We start from the raw sequence: 17,640 nt of genomic DNA, 5'->3' as shown, positions 1-17,640 counted from the left end.
CTGCCAGGGCAGCAATAAAGTATTTTTTAATTAAGGTATGTACATTACATTGCTTTTTAGACATAATGTTATTGCACACTTAATAGATTGACTAAGAATAGTGTAAGCATAACTTTTATATGTACTGGGAAACCAAAAATGTGCCTGTGACTTGCTCTATTGAGGTAGTCTGGAGTGGAACCCTCGGTGTCTCTGAGGAATGCCTGTACTATCTACTTACGTGCTTCTCCTGTCTCCCTCTCTGCTCCCCCCCCCCCCATCTCTCTCTGGTGTTTATCCATCCCTTGCTTTAAAAAATTGTATTTCTTGGAGTATAATATAAATACAGGAAAGTGCACACATCATAAATGTTGAGCTCAATGAATTTTCACAAACTGAACACACCCAAGTAACCAATGCTCAGCAAGTAAAAACATTACTAGTATTCCAGACACTCTAAGACATTTTCATAGGCTTATTAGACATGGATATTTCTTCTTTGTTTATATCCTGGATTATCTTGTCTCTTCAGGTCTTAGCACCTTAAAATGATCGGGGCCTCTATATTTTTCTCATTGGCTTTTGTGAGTTTCTTGCCATATTTGTTACAAATATCTTTCCCTTGTTTGTTGTTCCATTTATTTATGTATTCATTGGTTCTTTTTTTTTTAAACTTTTTTTTTTTAAATGCTTTTATTGATTTCAGAGAGAGGAAAGGAGAGGGGGGGAGAGAGAGAGAAACATCAATGAGAGTCATTGATCGGCTGCCTCCTGCACGCCCATTACTGGAGATCGAGCCCTCAACCCCAGCACATGCCCTGACTGGGAATGGAACTAGAGACCTTCTGGTTCATAGGGCGACACTCAACCACTGAGCAACACCGGCCAGGCCATTGGTTGATTCTTGTATATGCCCTGACTGGGGATGGAACCGGCAACCTTTTGGGGCATGAATGATGCCCAGCCGAGCCACACTGGCCAGGGCTATACATTCAGTTTTTAAAAATCAGACCGTGAACCTCTCTCCACATCTAGATACTCTTTTCTAAATTAATTTCTATTGTCTGCATTACATCAATATTCCATTATGTGAGTATATTTCAGTTTATTCAGTCAACACTGGATCGTTGGACATTGATTTTCCCCCAGTCATCGCTATAATAAATAAGGCTGTGTAGCTGATTCCTTTTTTTCCCTTTGTATTTCAATCTACTTCTGTTTTATTAAGAATTTTTTTAGAGCAGTTTTAGGTTCACACAGAATTAAGAAGAAGGTATAGAGAGTTCCCATATATCCCCTTTATCAACATCCCGCACTGGAGTGGCACATTTTTAATAATCAGTGAATTTGTATTACACATTATCACCCAAAGTCTATTGCATAGATTCTTTCTTAATCATTTCCTTAAGTTAAATTCCTAAGATGTGAATTCTGGGGTCAAAGGGTTTGCGTTGTTGAAAGCTTTGGATATATATTCCCAGTTCTCCTCCAGAAGGGTTGCCTGCTGGGGCTCTTTCTACCATGAGCTCAGGCTGTGTGGGGCAGTGCCCACGGGGTGACTCTGGCACATGCGAGGTGCTCAGTGATCGTTAAGTGTGATAAACATGAGGACACTGAGGCCTGAAGAGGTCAAAGGACTAGTTGAAGAGGGGAAATTCAAACCCAGCGTCTGTCTAGAGCCTGAGCTCTGTTAACCATGCCATTGATTTTTAATTAATATCAGAGAGGGAGGAATAGTCCTGATGTTAATTGTGGGAGCAGTCCTTTTATATGATCCTGAAAATGTATAGAAGAAATCAGAAAAAGAGCGGGGAGAGGGGAGAGAAAGAATTTGGGGGGGCCCACGCAGACATGCCTTTGTGATACTATAATGGTGGTGGCGGTAGTGGGATGTTGTGTGTATGACCCTTCGTGGCCGTTCAGGACAAAGCAAGTTAAACTCACCAAACGAACACTGAGCCCCGAGTTGGGTTTTACGAGAAATGCAGAGAACTTTTGTTATTTCAGAGATCTTAAAATGTGCTATGTCTTCCTTTCCTCGGTTTTATTTACTCTAGAAACATTATAATAATATAATAGAAAGTTACATGTAATCCCAACCTCCTGGCACAAGAAATAATTTCATGTTTCCCTTCTTTTCATTGTCCATATGTAGATCTGTTTTTAGAGGAGGGTATAATTTAGAGGATGTTAAACCCTTGCCCATAGGACACAGGGCAGCTTGCCTTTCCACCTCCCCTGGTCCAGCTCAGTTCGACACGGCATGTGTTGAGCACCTGTTGTATGCCTTGAACTGGGGAGAGGAGTGACATGTAATAAGACACAGCTCCTGTTCTCAAGGAAGCATTTAATGGGGGAGAGAAGACTCTAAAAGGATCATGTCAGTATTCTTGTATCTCTCTCCCTGGTGCTCTCACCAGGAGCCTGTGAGAGTATTTTATAATTCAGTTTACAGGTAAGAAAATATTTTGAGTCCCCTAAGGCCATTTAGGTTGTGATGGCAGAATCAGACCTGAACTAGGCTAGATCTCAATTCTCAGCCCGAGCTCCCCACCCATCTTCTCCCTCCCATTCCTGGGGCCCCACCGCTCCCTGACTGCCTGAGGCCCAGTGAGGGTCCCATGCAGCCTCTGTCGTCCTCCTGTGCCAGCATTTGCCATGCCAAGTGGTGCAGGCATTACCCTGCCCCCTTCCCTCCTCTCCCTCCCAGCTGCATATTTTGTGACTTCATTTTCCCTTTGTGACTGCCCTTGGAGTTTATTTCCACAGAACCAGGATGTGGGGGGAGAAGAGCACACCCCGGGCTGCCCCGCCTCCCGGGAACCCCCCACGTTTCCCTGCCACGCTGTCCGTGGCCTCTCCTCACATTGCCCCTCCAGGCACACCTGAGGAAGGCTTCAGATGTTCAGAGGCCAGAAGCAGGCGATGCTTGCCAGGGCAGGCGTCCACGGGAATGGGAGGAGGACTCCGCATCTGGACTGGGGGTTTATTTTTCTTTGAATATTTCTGAAGAGCAGCTTAAACACTCGAGCCCTTGGCCTTATTTCCTCTTGTAATTTTCTCTTATCCAAATTGCAGTGTTTGCTAAGCCTGCTTCTCAGGCTCTCTGCTGTGAAACAGATTCTTGAGCTCAGGGCCCCAATCACAAAGGAGGGTCTTGCTTAAATATTTAAAAAAACCACAATAATGGCCTTCCGTTACTGAGTGCTTACTGGGCACAGAGCATCTTCAAGTGTTTTCTTGCTTAATCTTCCAGAAACCCATGAGACGGGTCTTAATTAGTGTCCTTCCCAAAGTGAGGCGCGCAGAAGTGAGGCAGCCAGCCCAGGGCCCAAAAAGGGATTTGAACCTGGGTGGCTCCAGATTCCAGAGCCACCTCCTGGGACCAGGTGTGGGTAGGTCCCATTGGCCTGTCATTGCAGAAGTGGGCAGGTGTTCAATTTTGGCATATAGTTCTCAGGAGCTCCTGAAGCTTCCCCAGCAAAAAAAATTGTAAGTTCAGTTACCTTTAAAGAGGGCCGTGCTTTGCTTCTAGAACCAAACAAGTCATCCTTGAATGTCACCAAGTCAGGTGGGGGAATTGCCAGGGATGGAGCAAAAGTTCGTGAAATGTGTTGTGCTATCGCAGACCATGTGCTGTGTTTCAGACACACATCGTAAAAGGAATTCAGTTTGCCGGGCAGTGGGGCCTAATTTAGAGAAACTCCCTCCACTTTTTTCCCCCCAGTTTGAAATAGGCACTTTTTTTTTTTTTTTTTAATAATCCTCACCTGATGACATGCTTAGAGAGAGGAAGAGGAAAAGAGAGAGAGAGAAATACAGATCCAGGGATCGAACCCACCACAACCTTTCTGTGCACGGCTGACACTCAGCCAACTGAGCCACACTGGCCAGAGTGGCACAAGTATGTTAATATATGGCCATTCCCATTCCACTTTAGTGCTGGGGTGTGGGGCACAAAGGGGGGATGGGTGGGGACTGTGGCAAGCTGGTGAGCCCCTCCCTGAAGGCACACTGGTTCATTGTTGTCAGGCCTCTCAATATTTCCAAGAGAAGGTAGAAATCCAGCTTTTTATGTTTTAAATGTTGGCTCACTTTTCTTTCACACACTGTGAAGGCCAAATACAACTTGCCTGTGGGTTATAGGTTCAAGTACCTGGAACAATTGTTTGGAGCTCAGCTCTCCTACCAGCCTTCCTGATCCCTCATCTGACCTCTGCCTGTTATTAACAGTGTTATCAAGGTGTTTGCTCTCTCGGTTTCCTCATCTGCCAAATGGAATTTTACCTACTTCTGAGGTTCGCCATGAGTTTTAACAAGAGGACTAAGAGAATGCCGTGGAACCCAGTGCCTGGTACCTAGGTACCTAGCAAGCACGTGGTACTTGAACCTGTGTCATGATAAACTTTAATCTGTCTCTTTCTGTAAGTGCAGGGTGACCATATATATGTCCTAGTTTGCCTGGGTGAGTCCTGGTTCAAGCGTATACTGGTGTAATTATCACCAACTCTCTTTTTCATTCTCAATACAAGACAATACATTATATGGTTAACTTAGATAAGCAAATACCGCTATTCTGCTGTTTAGGACTTGAACAAGTTTTAGTCCTAATGAAAAGGTCATGGCTCACCCAGCTGGGCCTGGCTCAGCGGTTGAGCATCGACCTAGGATCCAGGAGATTGTGGTTCGATTCTTGGGCGGGGCACATGCCCGGTTTGCGGGCTCAATCCCCAGTTGGGGGCATGCAGGAGGCAGCTGATCAATGATAACTCTCTCATCGTTGATGTTTCTATCTCTCTCCCTCTCCCTTCCTCTCTCTGAAATCAATATAAGATATATTAAAAAAAAAAAAAAAAGGTTATGGCTCCAATTGTATGAGTAGCCTAGGACAAGTATTTAACTTTCGTGTTTCAGTGTCCACATTATAAAGGACTGACAAGATAAATCTAAGATCCCTCAGTTCATAGTCCTTCTGTTAGTCCACAAACATTTACTGTGATTCCAGGTGATGAGGAGAGGTGGGGAGGGAACCTGAGCCCTCAAGGCTTGCTTGCCAGAGGACCTCCTGTGTAGGGAGCTGGGAATCCCTACCCTTCTTTTCTGTAACTTGAAAGACTGGTGGTACCTTGAAATTGTTCATAAAACGTTTCTTGTGAATCAGATGTTTATATTTGAAACCTCAATTTCTCACAAACAAGTCATTCCTTTTCAGTATCATTCTCTATACATTTCTTTTGAGTGAGTGGGTAAGCTACATTTAAAACAACTATTGATTTCACTATGGAAAATTAGAAAATACAGAAAGGCCTCAAATATTCTTTCTTCATTTCTGTTGACTCTGCAGTGAGCCGGGGGACTTATATTTTAGCTTTAATTAACCCCCTCCCACCCCCACACACCCCTCTACAGGCCACGTTGTCAAAACTATAAAAAACACACACGCAACACTCTCTAAATTTGCCTGGCTGTCTCCAATATTCTCACTCATTCATCCTCAGTCAACCAGGTGTGGACCACCTAACCTGATGCCGCGGTGGGGGCCCCAGGGGGCTCTCCTGTCAGCGAGTTAATGGAATAATCTAATCCCGACTCCCACGCATAAATGAAACTAGTGTGGCCCAGCGGAGGCCCGGGGGCGTGCGGTAGGGAGTGGGCGGCCTCGCTGCGGGGCGGTGGGCATTGCCCCTGCAGGTGATCCCGGCGCCTGGGCGTGGCCGAGCCCCAGGCTCGCGCTCCGGCCGGTGGCCCTGCGGAGCGGGCCCCGCTCCAGCCCGGCGCCCTGCCCCGCGCCGCGTCCGTGCGGTTGCATTGTGCTGGCTCAGAAAGCCACTTCCTGCCGCGGCCGTCACTGTGAAAGTTGCCCCCCGGGGAAGGAAGTGGCTTTGGGTTGTTTATTTTGGCTGCGGGCTAGCAGATGGCGCCGGGGCCGGTCTAGACCCGGCGTGAGCTTGCAGAGTTGTATCGTGGAGGCTCCGCGCCGAGACGCCCCGAGACTTGTTGGAGAGGGGATGCCGGGAATAGCGGGGGGTGGGGGGAGCGGCACGTCGTGGGGGGACAGTGCATGGCCGAAGTGGGGGTGCCCTGGGGAGGGGCGCGCGGCGAGGGGGTGGTGTGCAGCCGAGGGGGCGCGGTGGAGGGAGGGCTGAGAGCCGAGGAGGGGACGCGCCGGGTGGAGGGCGCATGGCCCAGGGGGCGCACTGCGCAGGGGGCGCAGCTGCGGCCGCGGGGACCCCGAGGACCGGGTGGTCCCAGGGCCTCACGTCCTGGGGCCAGGGTGAAGGAGGAAAGGGGTCAAGGTTTGCACTCCCCTGGGGTGCTCCGGTGAGGCAGGGATGTGGGAAAAGAACAGGGGATCGAGGTCGCGGGACTGCCCGGGAGCGGACACTGCCGGGTCGGGCCAGAGGTTAGAGGCAGAACCGTTCTGTCCGGTTGGCGGCTCCCTGCCGTCATCCAGCAGGATGGGTTCTAGGACAGGACAGGCCGCAGAGACCGTGATGTTTTAGTCTGAGAATATAAAAGAGAGCAGGGGCGGGGGAGGGGGGAGAAGTGAGATGAAGCACCATTCAATCCAAGAGAAGGCCAAGGCAGGTGAGGATTTGTGTTCAAGAGAGCCCCAGAGGCCAGCTGGGCAACTGGACAGAGGCTGGGAAGGGTGAAAGTTGCCTCTCCGAATTTACATGAATTTCCACTCCTATCACATCCCCTTTCTCTTGCATTTGTTAGGTGGAGGTGGCAAGCCATTCCCTGCCAGAGTTTACTTTAACACCTTCCTAGAACAAAGCGTATCACATTTGCAAAATACACATTTTAAGCGAAGTGAAGAGCATCTCTAGAAATGAATGATAGCCCTGGCCTGATACCTCAGTTGGTTAGAGCATCACCCCCATACCCCAAGGTTGTGGGTTCCATCTTTCCCATCAGGGCACGAACGAGAATCAACCAATGAATGCATAATTATATAACTGGAACAACAAGTCAATGTTTTTCTTTCTCTTTTCCCCTCTCCCCTTTCCTCTCTCTGAAAAAATAAAAAAAAAAATAAATCAGTAAATAGAAATGAATGATGAGAGACACTACATAAACACATGCATGTGACAGCAGTGGAGTCCAGATGTGGCCATTTGTTCAGTTTTAGTCACACACACTTTAAGCAATGGAGGGCTAGCAGTTTGTCCTGGCTGAAATGGAGGAGCTGTTGGGGAGCAGGGAGGAGAGTGTGAAAAGCTTGGAGAGTGGAGGGTAGAGGGAAGCCCACAATACCCCAGAATTTTGGTGGGAATATTGAACAGTTGGATAGGGTTTGGGGCCTTAATGTTATGTCACTCCCCTGGCCTCAATAGAAAGGATGCCATCCCCCCATATACACATTCCCTGTGCATGCACGATGCATGGACATGGACACAGCTTTCAGCAGAGGTGATGCAGGGTGTGGTGCCCAGTCCCCAGGGTTGGCCCCTCGGCAGGGCGGGGCTGGCAGCTTCTGCTGACTCCGACTTTTATAGGCCTGGCCTCAGGGCCAAGCTGCTCATTGAAAACAGCTGCTACTCTTGGCTGGCAGCCCTGTGGGCGGCCCCTGACTCTCCCTGGGATGACCCCTTGCCTCTGCGTGGCCTTGGGAGTGGTGGCTGACTTAAGGGGAGACTCGGTGGCTGGAGGCCACTCTGCCATACCCTTGGGGACCAAATCTAGTCAATCCCCACCTGGCCCCTGATTTCCAGCTCTCTAGGAGCTGAGCCAAGCTAGTTGCTGGGTCCCAGGCCTTTGCTCCTGCTGTCCCCCCTACTTGGAACGCCCAGCTTGTCCTTGTCTCTGCTCGTGCCTTTCAGGGTTTTGTTTGACATGCCTCTCGTTCAGCAGATTCTTGTTGAGAGTGTGCTGCATGCCAGGAACTGTGCTAGAATTAACTTCCTCTGCCCTGCCTTCAGCATGATGTCTTCAACTTGTAATGGAGAACAGCCGTCTTATCCGAGGTCAGACCTCTGGCTGCCTCTACTGCTGGGCTGAGTCTGCAGGGATAGCTGAGAGTTTTGCTCCTGAGAGACAGCTAGACAGTCTTTGTGTTCAGCCTCAGGACTCTGCCAAAGCATTGCATGTACCTTACAGCAGACAGGAAAGGAAAGGAGGTGACAGTGTTTATCAACAGGCAAGGAGGAGATGGGTCACTCAGTGTAGAGCAGATAGCCTTAAAACCCAGTTGTCTCTGAGCACAGGAACAAATTTCCAGGATGGTGACCTGGATGTCGGAGAAGCAAAGTGTGGGCTACACATCAGAAAGATTCCTGTCACACTTCAGTTATCTGGAAACCTTATTTCTAGCCAATACCTTCACCCCCAGCCACGCAGTATAAATCAGACCTGACTGTTCTGCACACTTGCTGTGTTACTTGTAACCCTTTCATGGATGGCTTGGTAAGTTCTGCCTCTACAGTTTCATTGTAAACGTCACGAGGGCATATTTCCCTGTAGTACCTGGTAGGTACAGTGCTTCACACTTGTCATCTGCAGGAGTGAGAAAGCCTCTGGGGGAGCAGCCAGAGGGTGATTAAGAGGATGGGGTGGGCCCAGGAAGCTCATGACTGTTGTGACAGTCAGAGGGGATCCTGCGGCACTGGCCTCCAGGGGAGTAGGGCAAATGAGCCAGTGGTTCCATACTGGCTCTGGCTCCATGACATGGGGTTGGGTGTTTATCAGGAGTCTTTTGGTTACAAGGATAGATCTCAATGCAAGCAAGCTCAGGAAAAAAAGGGTGTGTGTGTGGCCCTGGCAGAGTAGCTCAGAGGCTTAGAGCTTCAGCCCAATGTGCCAAGGTTGTGGGTTTGGTCCCTGGTCAGGGCACATACAAAAATCCACCAATGAATGCATAAATAAGTGGAACAACAAATTGATGTTTCTCTCTCTCTCTCGCTCTGAAATTTAAAAAAGAAAAACAAGAAATGTGGCTGCAAATGATCAGAAAGAACCACAGGAACTCCGACTGGGACTGGATGGTCTGCACCACTAGGACTCACTTCCTCTCCTTTCATCTCAGCTCTGCATCTCTTTCTATATCACCTCCAATCTTGCCTGTAGCAGAAAGGTCTTCTCATGGTAGGAAACATGGCCTTTGGCAGCCCCCGTTTAGCAATCTCAACAGAGAGAGAAAACTTCATGTATTTCAGGGGAGGGCTCTGATCAGCCCTATTTGAGTTTGTGCCCAATCACTGTTGCCAAGAGGATGGACACTCATTGGCCAAGAGTGAGCTTTATGCACACTCACATAGCCATAAGTACAGGAAAATTGTTCATAAGTAATAGAAGGGGGTGGGAAGTTTGCTGGACAGACAAAACAAAGGCTAGAGACTGAGCAGTCAGTGAGGTGGCCCTCATCTTTTCCATGCAGAGCCCAGTGCCTCCCAGACCATGTGGTGATAGGGGCTGGAGTATGTCTGTACTGCTCACCTCTTTACCTGGCATCTGCCTGCCTGACACCTAGGGAGTTCTCAATAAAAATTTGTTGAATGAATGAATGAATGAATGAATGAATGAATGACATCAAGTTGGTACTCACTGCATCGTTTCCTGCCTGGCTCATTTATTCACTCACTGTGCTAGGCATCGTGTGGTTGCCAACAAAATACAAGAGGTCGTCTTTGGCCCAGCTGAGCATGGCTCAGCTATTGAGCATCGACCTCGGAACCAGGAGATCACTGTTCGATTCCTGGTCAGGGCATGTGCCCGGGTTGCAGGCTCAGCAGCTGATCAGTGACGACTCTCTCATCATTGATGTTTCTCTCTCTCTCTCTCTCTCTCTCCCCCTCTCCCTTCCTCTCTCTCAAATCTGTAAAGATATATTAAAAAAAAGAGGTCGCCTTTGTCATTGGTGAGGACCATACCAAGATGCTACAAGGGGCATTGACACCCGGTGCTCTCAGGCATGAGGGACGAGGCGGGTGGGGCCTTCTCAGGATGGGGGGCATCAGGCTGCCCAATTTGCTCCCCCTCTGCTGCTCCATGTAAGCTTGCTGAGAGCATGGAGGCAAAGAACAGCATCAGTTCTCAAAGCGCCTCTGTTCCCTTCCCTTTCCCTTTAGGGGATCGAGCTCAGCCAAAGCTCTTTGTCCATTGGGCCCTGCAGAAACAGCCTCCTCTGGACCTGGGGTGGAAAACTCTCTCCCGGAGCCCCCTAGCCTCCAGCTTGGCAGAGTCCCTCCAGGAATTCCCCTGCAGACCTCCCCTCTGCCCCCCAATTCCTCGTCCTGCGGCCTGCGTTCTTCATCCCCTGCCGCCTCCGATGCTCCGCGTCCTCAGGGAGCCTCCCTGCCCTCCGAAGGCACCGCTCCCGACACCTGGCTTTGAAAGGGCTTCTTTGCCCTCGTGTCCTACTGTAGCCAGACCCACTCTTCTCTAACCAGGACGGTGCTGTGTGTGTGCTTATCGCCCAGTGTTGCCCGGGACACGCTGTGGATTTGAACCCAGAATGTCAGAGGAGGGAGGGGACTTGCAGCTGTGATTCATGTGACAGAAGAAAATGAGGGGCTGCGATTGGGCATCTTAATCTCTTTCCGTCCCTGGGCCTCAGTTTCCTCATCTGTCAGGTGAGAGGAAGGTGGCCTGATGCTGGCATCGCCTCTCCCTGACATGGGTCCCATTTCACACCCTTCGTTTGTTATGACTGCACAGCCCTGCTGGAATCGCTGTGGCCCACGTGTGGGTTTTCTGGTGGAGAAGGCGGGGGCGAGGCTGTCCCCCGGGCTGCTGTGGGCCCTGTGATGTTTTGAGCTGTAACTGTCCAGTTTCCTCTCTGAGAAGCATCTATGCAGGCAAGCACAATTTTCTCCCTTTTCCAGTCCCAGGCCCTTTCCCTACCCCCTGCCGAGGGCCACTTTCTGTTCCAGCTGACTGTCTCCGCTGAAATGGAGTTTCTGGGAACCGAAAACCCGGACCCTAGGGGAGGCTCGGGCGAGCCTGGGTCAAGTCCTGGGGCCAGCTTATGGCCCTTGGAAGGTGACTGGAAGGGAAAGAACAAGTTGAGGGGAGGAGCCCTGAGGGAGGGTGAGTAACTGTGGCAGTCACCCTAAAGGCCCTTCAGGAAGGCACCTGCGTCTTGCTCAGGGAGTTCCCCCAGCCTGGTGCTGTTGAAGAATGGAGTGACCAGGGTCCCTGCCCTGCCAGCCTTTCTGCGGGATGTTTTGAGCACTCAGCGAACAGGAGCTGTTTTAGGAAGGTTAATCTGGCAGCTGGGGCAAAGCAGAAGTATACACTAGTTAGTTGTAGAAGTGAGTCACGAGATTCATTGTTCATTCAGTATTTATTAAGCACAACTGTATGTCAGGCAGAGCTATGGGTGCCGGGGATCCAGTGCTGAAGACAGAAAGCCTTCAGGAGTTTATGAACAAGGGAGACAGAAAATAGACAAAAACATGTCCGATAAGGAGTTCTGGAAATGACAGAATAGCTTGTATCAGTTGTGGACGAAAAAGGGGCCACATACTAAGGGAGGCAAGAGTGGCCGGCCCTACAAACTCGGAGACCAAAAGTAACCACGTAGGATGGTCTGAACATAAAGATTATTAACTAAGCCCAGCTGGTGTGGCTCAGCAGTTAGCATCAACCTATGATCCAGGAGATTGGGGATCAATTCCAGGTCAGGGCACCTGCCCGGGTTGCTGGCTCCATCCCCAGCAGGGGGGCGTTCAGGAGGCAGCTGGTCAATGACTCTCACTGATATTTTCTCTCTCTGTCCCTTTCCCTTCCTCTCTCTGAAGTCAATAAAAAATATATATAAAATTCTTAACTAAAACCCGGTCATGGCCCTGGCCCAGTAGCTTAGTGGTTAGAGTGTCATCCCAGTACACGAAGGTTGCGGGTTTCATCCCCAGTCAGGGCACATACAAGAATCAGCCAATGAATGCATAAATAAGTGGAACAATAGATCAATGTTTCCGTCTCTCTCCCCCTTCCTCTCTCTCTAAAATCAATTAAAAAAAAAAAAAAAGGTCATGGCAGGCAGTCAACTTCCAGGCCTTGACAAGGATTAATCTTTACCTTAAGTAAACCATCTGATGTCTTTTTACATCTCAGATAACACCTTTGAAATGTCAGAGTAATCTTTTCCAGACCCCTCAGGCCACAACCATCATGCAAGGCCACTGCTATTTTTATCTTTATCTTGTCCCTTACCATCTCCCTGTGCTGTAAATGTTAAGTGTTAACTATTCTGTACCCACCAATGCAAAAGAAGCGCATCTCTCTCCAGTTTTACTCTATCCAGTGTCAGAGATTCCCCCTCCTTTGCTCTCTCCTGCCCCCTTAATCTACTACCAGTGGATTTCATGTAACCCCCCTTTAGCTCCTCCTTTGATTCAAATGCATAAAATTGGCCACAAAACTGCCATTCTCTGGAGCATTTTCTAAGTCCGTTGAGATTTTGCTTCTCAGCATTTGTTGTCGGTTTGACTCAAATAAACCCGTAAAAATTCTCTACAGGTTTGAAGTTTCTTATGTTGACACAGTGTAATCCCCTGGCCAAGAGTGCTTATAGACTTAGGATAAAATAGAAGACGCGGTGGTTTGAGAGGAATCAAAACCAGACAGATGCTGGGGAGGAAACAGCCTTTTGAAAGAGAAGCGGATGAGGCAAGTGGCCCGTGGAAGCAGCTTTTTCCTGAGAGTATTGCCCCTCACAAAGCGTCAATGTAAGAACGTCCAATCCTGTAGAGAATTTTTATAAAAATTTATTTGTGCTAAACAGAGATCTGGAAGCAAGATCTCAAGACTGAGAAAAATGCTTCAAAGAAGTGACCGTTTGCTGTTGCTTTTATGCACTTGGAATTAAGGAGGGAATGTAAGGAAGATTATACGAAGGTGGGAGAAAGCAAGGCGGGATTGGATTGGGGGTAGTTAATAAGATTATGTGCTCTCCTGAGGGTGGTCTGAAAAGAGGCATTTCAAAGGTGTGTTCACCATCACCCCTCCAACCCCCCAAAAAAGAGTAAAAAGCTGTGTCACCCTGGATGCACAGAAACAATGGACAAGGCTTGTTTAAGGCGAAGATAAGCCTTTTACGAAAGCAGTTATTTGCCTGGGGTGTGACTACCCGCCGTGACCTGCCCAGTTAGGAATTTATGATCAGATCACTTTGTAAGAATAGTTTTCCTAGAAGCTCTTTTCCTCCGCGGAGGAGCTCAAACAGAAAGTGGCAGTATTACTGGTTAGTGTTTGAGGCTACCAGAAAAGCTAAAAATCAAGAGGGAAAATCCTGGAGAGGAAGGAGCCATAGAGATGTCCTCTACAAATTCTCAAGTTCTTGGCAGCTGCTAAACTGTGCACGGGCCATTTAAACTGAGGCCTTAAGCAACCCAGGAAGAAATGGCAGCTGGGAGGCAGAGATTTTCCTTGTGAGGAAAATGTTTAGAATTCAAGTCCCACCAAGTTAGAGGGGCTTAGTAATTGCCTAAGGTTTTCCTTTGAAACTCCAGAAGGGCCTCACCTTATGATTAAAACCTAGGCTAAGGGACACACCCTAAGAGTAAAGGCAAAACCAAAACAACCCCACCCTCGCAAAGCCTGAAACCAAGCCTCTGCAGGAATAAGGTGATTCACCAGTAATTTAACTGCCTGCCAGAACAAAACTCAGCATTCTTTTTAGGAAGATAAACCCAGACTCCCTGGAACAGCTTATCCACTAGGTCCCATACAGAATAAAAAAATCCCAACTCCTTACATTATTTACAATGTCCAGTTTATAATAAAAGTTACTAGACATGCAGGCAGCAGGAAGTGACCCATAATCAAGAGAAAAAACAGAAGACGCATATAACCCAGATGTTGAACAAAATATGAGATAATGATAAATGTTGCCAAGAGAATTACGATCAAGGGACGTGCTAGAGAGTAACTGTGTGGCCACTTTCAAATAGGAGGTCACAGAGGGCCTCTCTAAAGATGTGGCTTTATTTTGAAATGTGAAATGCCAAGCAGAGGAAGCATTGCAAAGGCTGAAGCAGGAAAGCCGGGCCTGTTCAAGAAGGGCAAGGAGGTTGGTGTGACTTGAGCCAGGGGAGTAGTTTGATCTGACTGGTAGACAGGACCAGACCGTGTAGGATCTTGAGGCTCAAAGTAAAGAGTTTGGATTTTATTTGGAGAATGCTGAATTGCCTTTGAAGGACTTTAAGCAGGAAAGAGATTTATCTGACTTAGGTTGTTTTTTCTTTTACTATGAGTGAGGCTTTCATTTCAAATATTTAAAAGCCAATAAGATTTTGTTAGCTGTGTATATATATATCTTTTTCTCATTTTCTATTGCGTTGTTGCTATTTTTATATCTTTAAATAGGTGTTCTTTTTATATTAGGGACTTAACTCTTTGCTTCTAATAAGTTATATATTTTTTTCTTGTTTGAATTTTGACTTTTTTATGGCATTTTTTTCTTGCCGTGAAAAAGACTGTCATTGAATTGTCGACTTAAGAACATCCAAACCTGTAAAGAATTTTTATAAGAATTTATTTGGGCCAAACTGAGGACAGTGCCAGGAGGCAAGATCTCAAATGCTCAGAAGAATGACAGTTTTGCAGTTTTTTTAATGCATTTGGAGTTAGGAAGGAATATAAGGAAGATTACATAAGAGTGGGAGAAAGAAAGGCAGGGTCAAAAAAGAGTTATTTCAACCTGTGTGTTTATCTAGATGCACAGAAACAATGGACAGGGTTTGCTTAGGGCAAAGGTAAACCTTTTATTAAAGCAGTTATTTGCCTAGGGCATGACTACCCACCTTGACCTGTCCAGTTAGGAATTTATGATCAGATCACCCTGTGAAGTTACTTTTGGTTTCATTTATTACAGCGGGACTCTGTTTCATGAAATTCATCACTGTTTTGTGTTTTGTTTTGAATACGCTCTTACTGATTTCAGAGAGAGGAAGGGAGAGGAGAGAGATAGAAACATCGATGAGAGAGAAAAATCGGTTGACTGCTTCCTGCAAGCCCCCTACTGGGGATAAAGCCTCCAACCGGGCATGTGCCCTGATCAGAAATTGAACCCGTGACCTCCTGGTGCATGGGTCGACACTCAACCATAGGGCCACACCAGTCGGGCTCATCACTTTTCTTTATAACCTTCAACACTCTAATATTATTTTTAAAAGAATTTTAGAACTTATTTACATCTTTTTAAAAAATCTTTTAAAATTGATTTTAGAGAGAGAGAGGAAGGGGGAGAGGAGAGACATGGATTTGTTGTTCCATTCATTGGTTGATTCTTGTATGTATCCTGACCAGGGATCAAACCGGCAACCTTGGTGTATTGGGGTGATGCTCTAACCAACCGAGTATCCAGCTAGGGCTTATTTTCACCTTTACTTATTTATTTTCAAATTATAAGAGAAAATTTACTTAGAAAGTCACAGAGGCAGAAAAGGTGAGCCGGCTGGGCTGCGTAGGCTCAGGAAATGAGTTACAGAGGTGAAAGAAGGGCCCTTGGAGCTTAGGGGGTAAAAAGGCAGAGAGAACGTGCCTGGGAAAGGAGGGGGGGAAAGGCTTGGGTGTGCTTGGGGCGGGGGGGGGAGCAACCATTTACATCTTTAAAATATCATTCTGGCTGGCCATGCATGGCGAATGGCCTAGAGAGGGCATGACAGGCCAGCGTGGAAGAACAGAAAGAACAGAAAGGGCTTGGTGTTTGGACTCAGAAGACAGTCTTCTCAAATTTCAACTCCATCTCTCACCAGACTGTGACTTTAGTCAAATATTTTTGCCACTCTTTAGTCAATTTCTTTACCCCTAACATGGACTAATAATAAACAATAACAATAATAATGATAATAATAATAAATATATACAGCGCCCTTACTATGTGCCAGAGCACTTGTATGATCTCATTTAACCTTCACAACAGTCTTATGATGAGGAAACTGAGTCAGAGAGAGGTTAAGCAACCTGCCCAAGTGACACATTAAGTGGCATAGCTGGGATTTGAATCCTAGCAATTAGATTCATGCTTTCAAGATGTGAAAATTATCCGGAGGAGCTAGTGGCTAATGGAGACTGGGATGTCTTATGCGATGTGTACTAAGTCAGGGAACAAGAGAGGAAGGTGGTGGCCCATGGGTGTCAGAGACTGGCTTTGCTTACTGGCTGTGAGATACTGTGAGTAGGTCACTTCATGTCTCGAAACTCTTCTCAGGTTTCTTCCTTCCTTTTTCTCCCTTTAAAATATAATAACAGCATGAAGGTATAACAGCATTGAGATATAACTCACATACTGTAAAACTCACCCATTTAAATATTCAGAGTTGTGCAACTATCACGACAATCTAATTTGAGAGCATCGGCCCAGAAGAATCCCTGTACCATTTAGCATTCACTCCCCATCCCCATCCCCTCAGCCCAGCCCCAGGCAACCCCTTGTCTACTTTCTATCAATTTCAGTCTTGATTTCTTAATCTGTAAAGTGGGTATGCTGGGGAGGGGCAGGTTGGAATTCACTGTCTCCCACAGTGTCTCCGCAGTGAGGGAGGGGTGAGAAGATGCAAGATTGGGGAATCCAGAGAGCTAATTGCTGTCTGAAAAATAGGAGTGAAACGGCTATGGGAGCATGAATGGTTATGCAAGGGGAGCAGTGAGTGGTCTGGGGAGATTCTAGATGGGAGGAAAGGATGGAGCCAGTGAAGCTGAGGGGCAAGGGGACAGAGCAAGACAGTGCCTCCAGGCTGGAACACTGGCAGGGAACCACACTGTGTAACGGACTGGGATGGAGGCTGCAGTGTGCTGTGTGATGTGAATGCCTCCACCTCTCCCATAAGATCTTCAGAAAAGTACACATTTGCCACGTGGAGTTGGCTTTGCTTTTGGGGGTTGTGACGGAGGGCTGAGACCCAGCGCCAGACTCATGGTCAATGTCTGTAGGTGGCACTGGCCATCAAGGGCCAGCCAGGAGAGCCCCTGTGATGGCTTCATGTCCTGCCTTCCTTTCTAGAACCCAACGTCTTCCTCATCTTCAGCTATGGACTGGAAGGCTGCCTGGAGGCCCAGGGTGGGCAAGTCAGGGTCTCCCCACGCTGTAGTAGCAGTCTTCCTGCCCAGCGCTGGAAGTGGGTCTCCCGGAACCGGCTCTTCAACCTGGGTACCATGCAGTGCCTGGGCACAGGCTGGCCGAGCACCAACACCACAGCCTCCCTGGGCATGTACGAGTGTGACCGGGAGGCAGTGAGTCTTCGCTGGCACTGTCGCACACTGGGTGACCAGCTGAACCTGCTCCTGGGGGCCCGTGCCGGCAACACATCGAAGGCTGGCACCCCCGAGCGTGGCGGCCAGTGGTGCATCTACAGCACCGAGGAGGACCTGTGCGCCCGGCCCTACCATGGTGAGAGGCTGCTCGCACGGACAGTGTCAGGGGGACTGGAGCCGCAGAGGGACACACTCGGTGACAAGGCCTTTGTCCTCACAGACCTTCGGCAGTCACATCTTTAATTGTAATGGGAAGCATTTTTGAATAAGAAAATTTACTTTAAAGCATCTGATTTACTTTTTAAAAATTACAAAGTGAATGCACACTTGTAAAGACCTCAAACAGTATAAAAGTGTATAATGTAAAATTTCCTTCCCGAGGCTTACTCTCTAAGGGAGACCCCAGGGTAACCCCCAGAATGCAGTGCCATCCTGGGGGTCCTCTTCCTGGAGGTCACC

The 17,640-nt window shown here is 47.9% G+C and overlaps 1 protein-coding gene across 2 annotated transcripts in view; it reads left to right on the top strand.

The window, feature by feature from the left end:
- Positions 1-17,640, top strand: part of MRC2 (mannose receptor C-type 2) — a 50,811-nt gene that overhangs the window by 10,757 nt on the left and 22,414 nt on the right. For both annotated transcript variants that reach the window (XM_081161812.1, XM_081161811.1), the window contains exon 2: positions 16,931-17,317. In XM_081161812.1, the coding sequence (XP_081017938.1) occupies positions 16,931-17,317 (387 nt within the window). The remainder of the gene's footprint in view (positions 1-16,930; positions 17,318-17,640) is intronic.

The sequence above is a fragment of the Miniopterus schreibersii genome (assembly GCF_964146895.1).
Source record: "Miniopterus schreibersii genome assembly, chromosome: 16".
Classification (NCBI taxonomy): Eukaryota; Metazoa; Chordata; class Mammalia; order Chiroptera; family Miniopteridae; genus Miniopterus; species Miniopterus schreibersii.
This window is presented reverse-complemented; position numbering and strand designations above follow the sequence as displayed.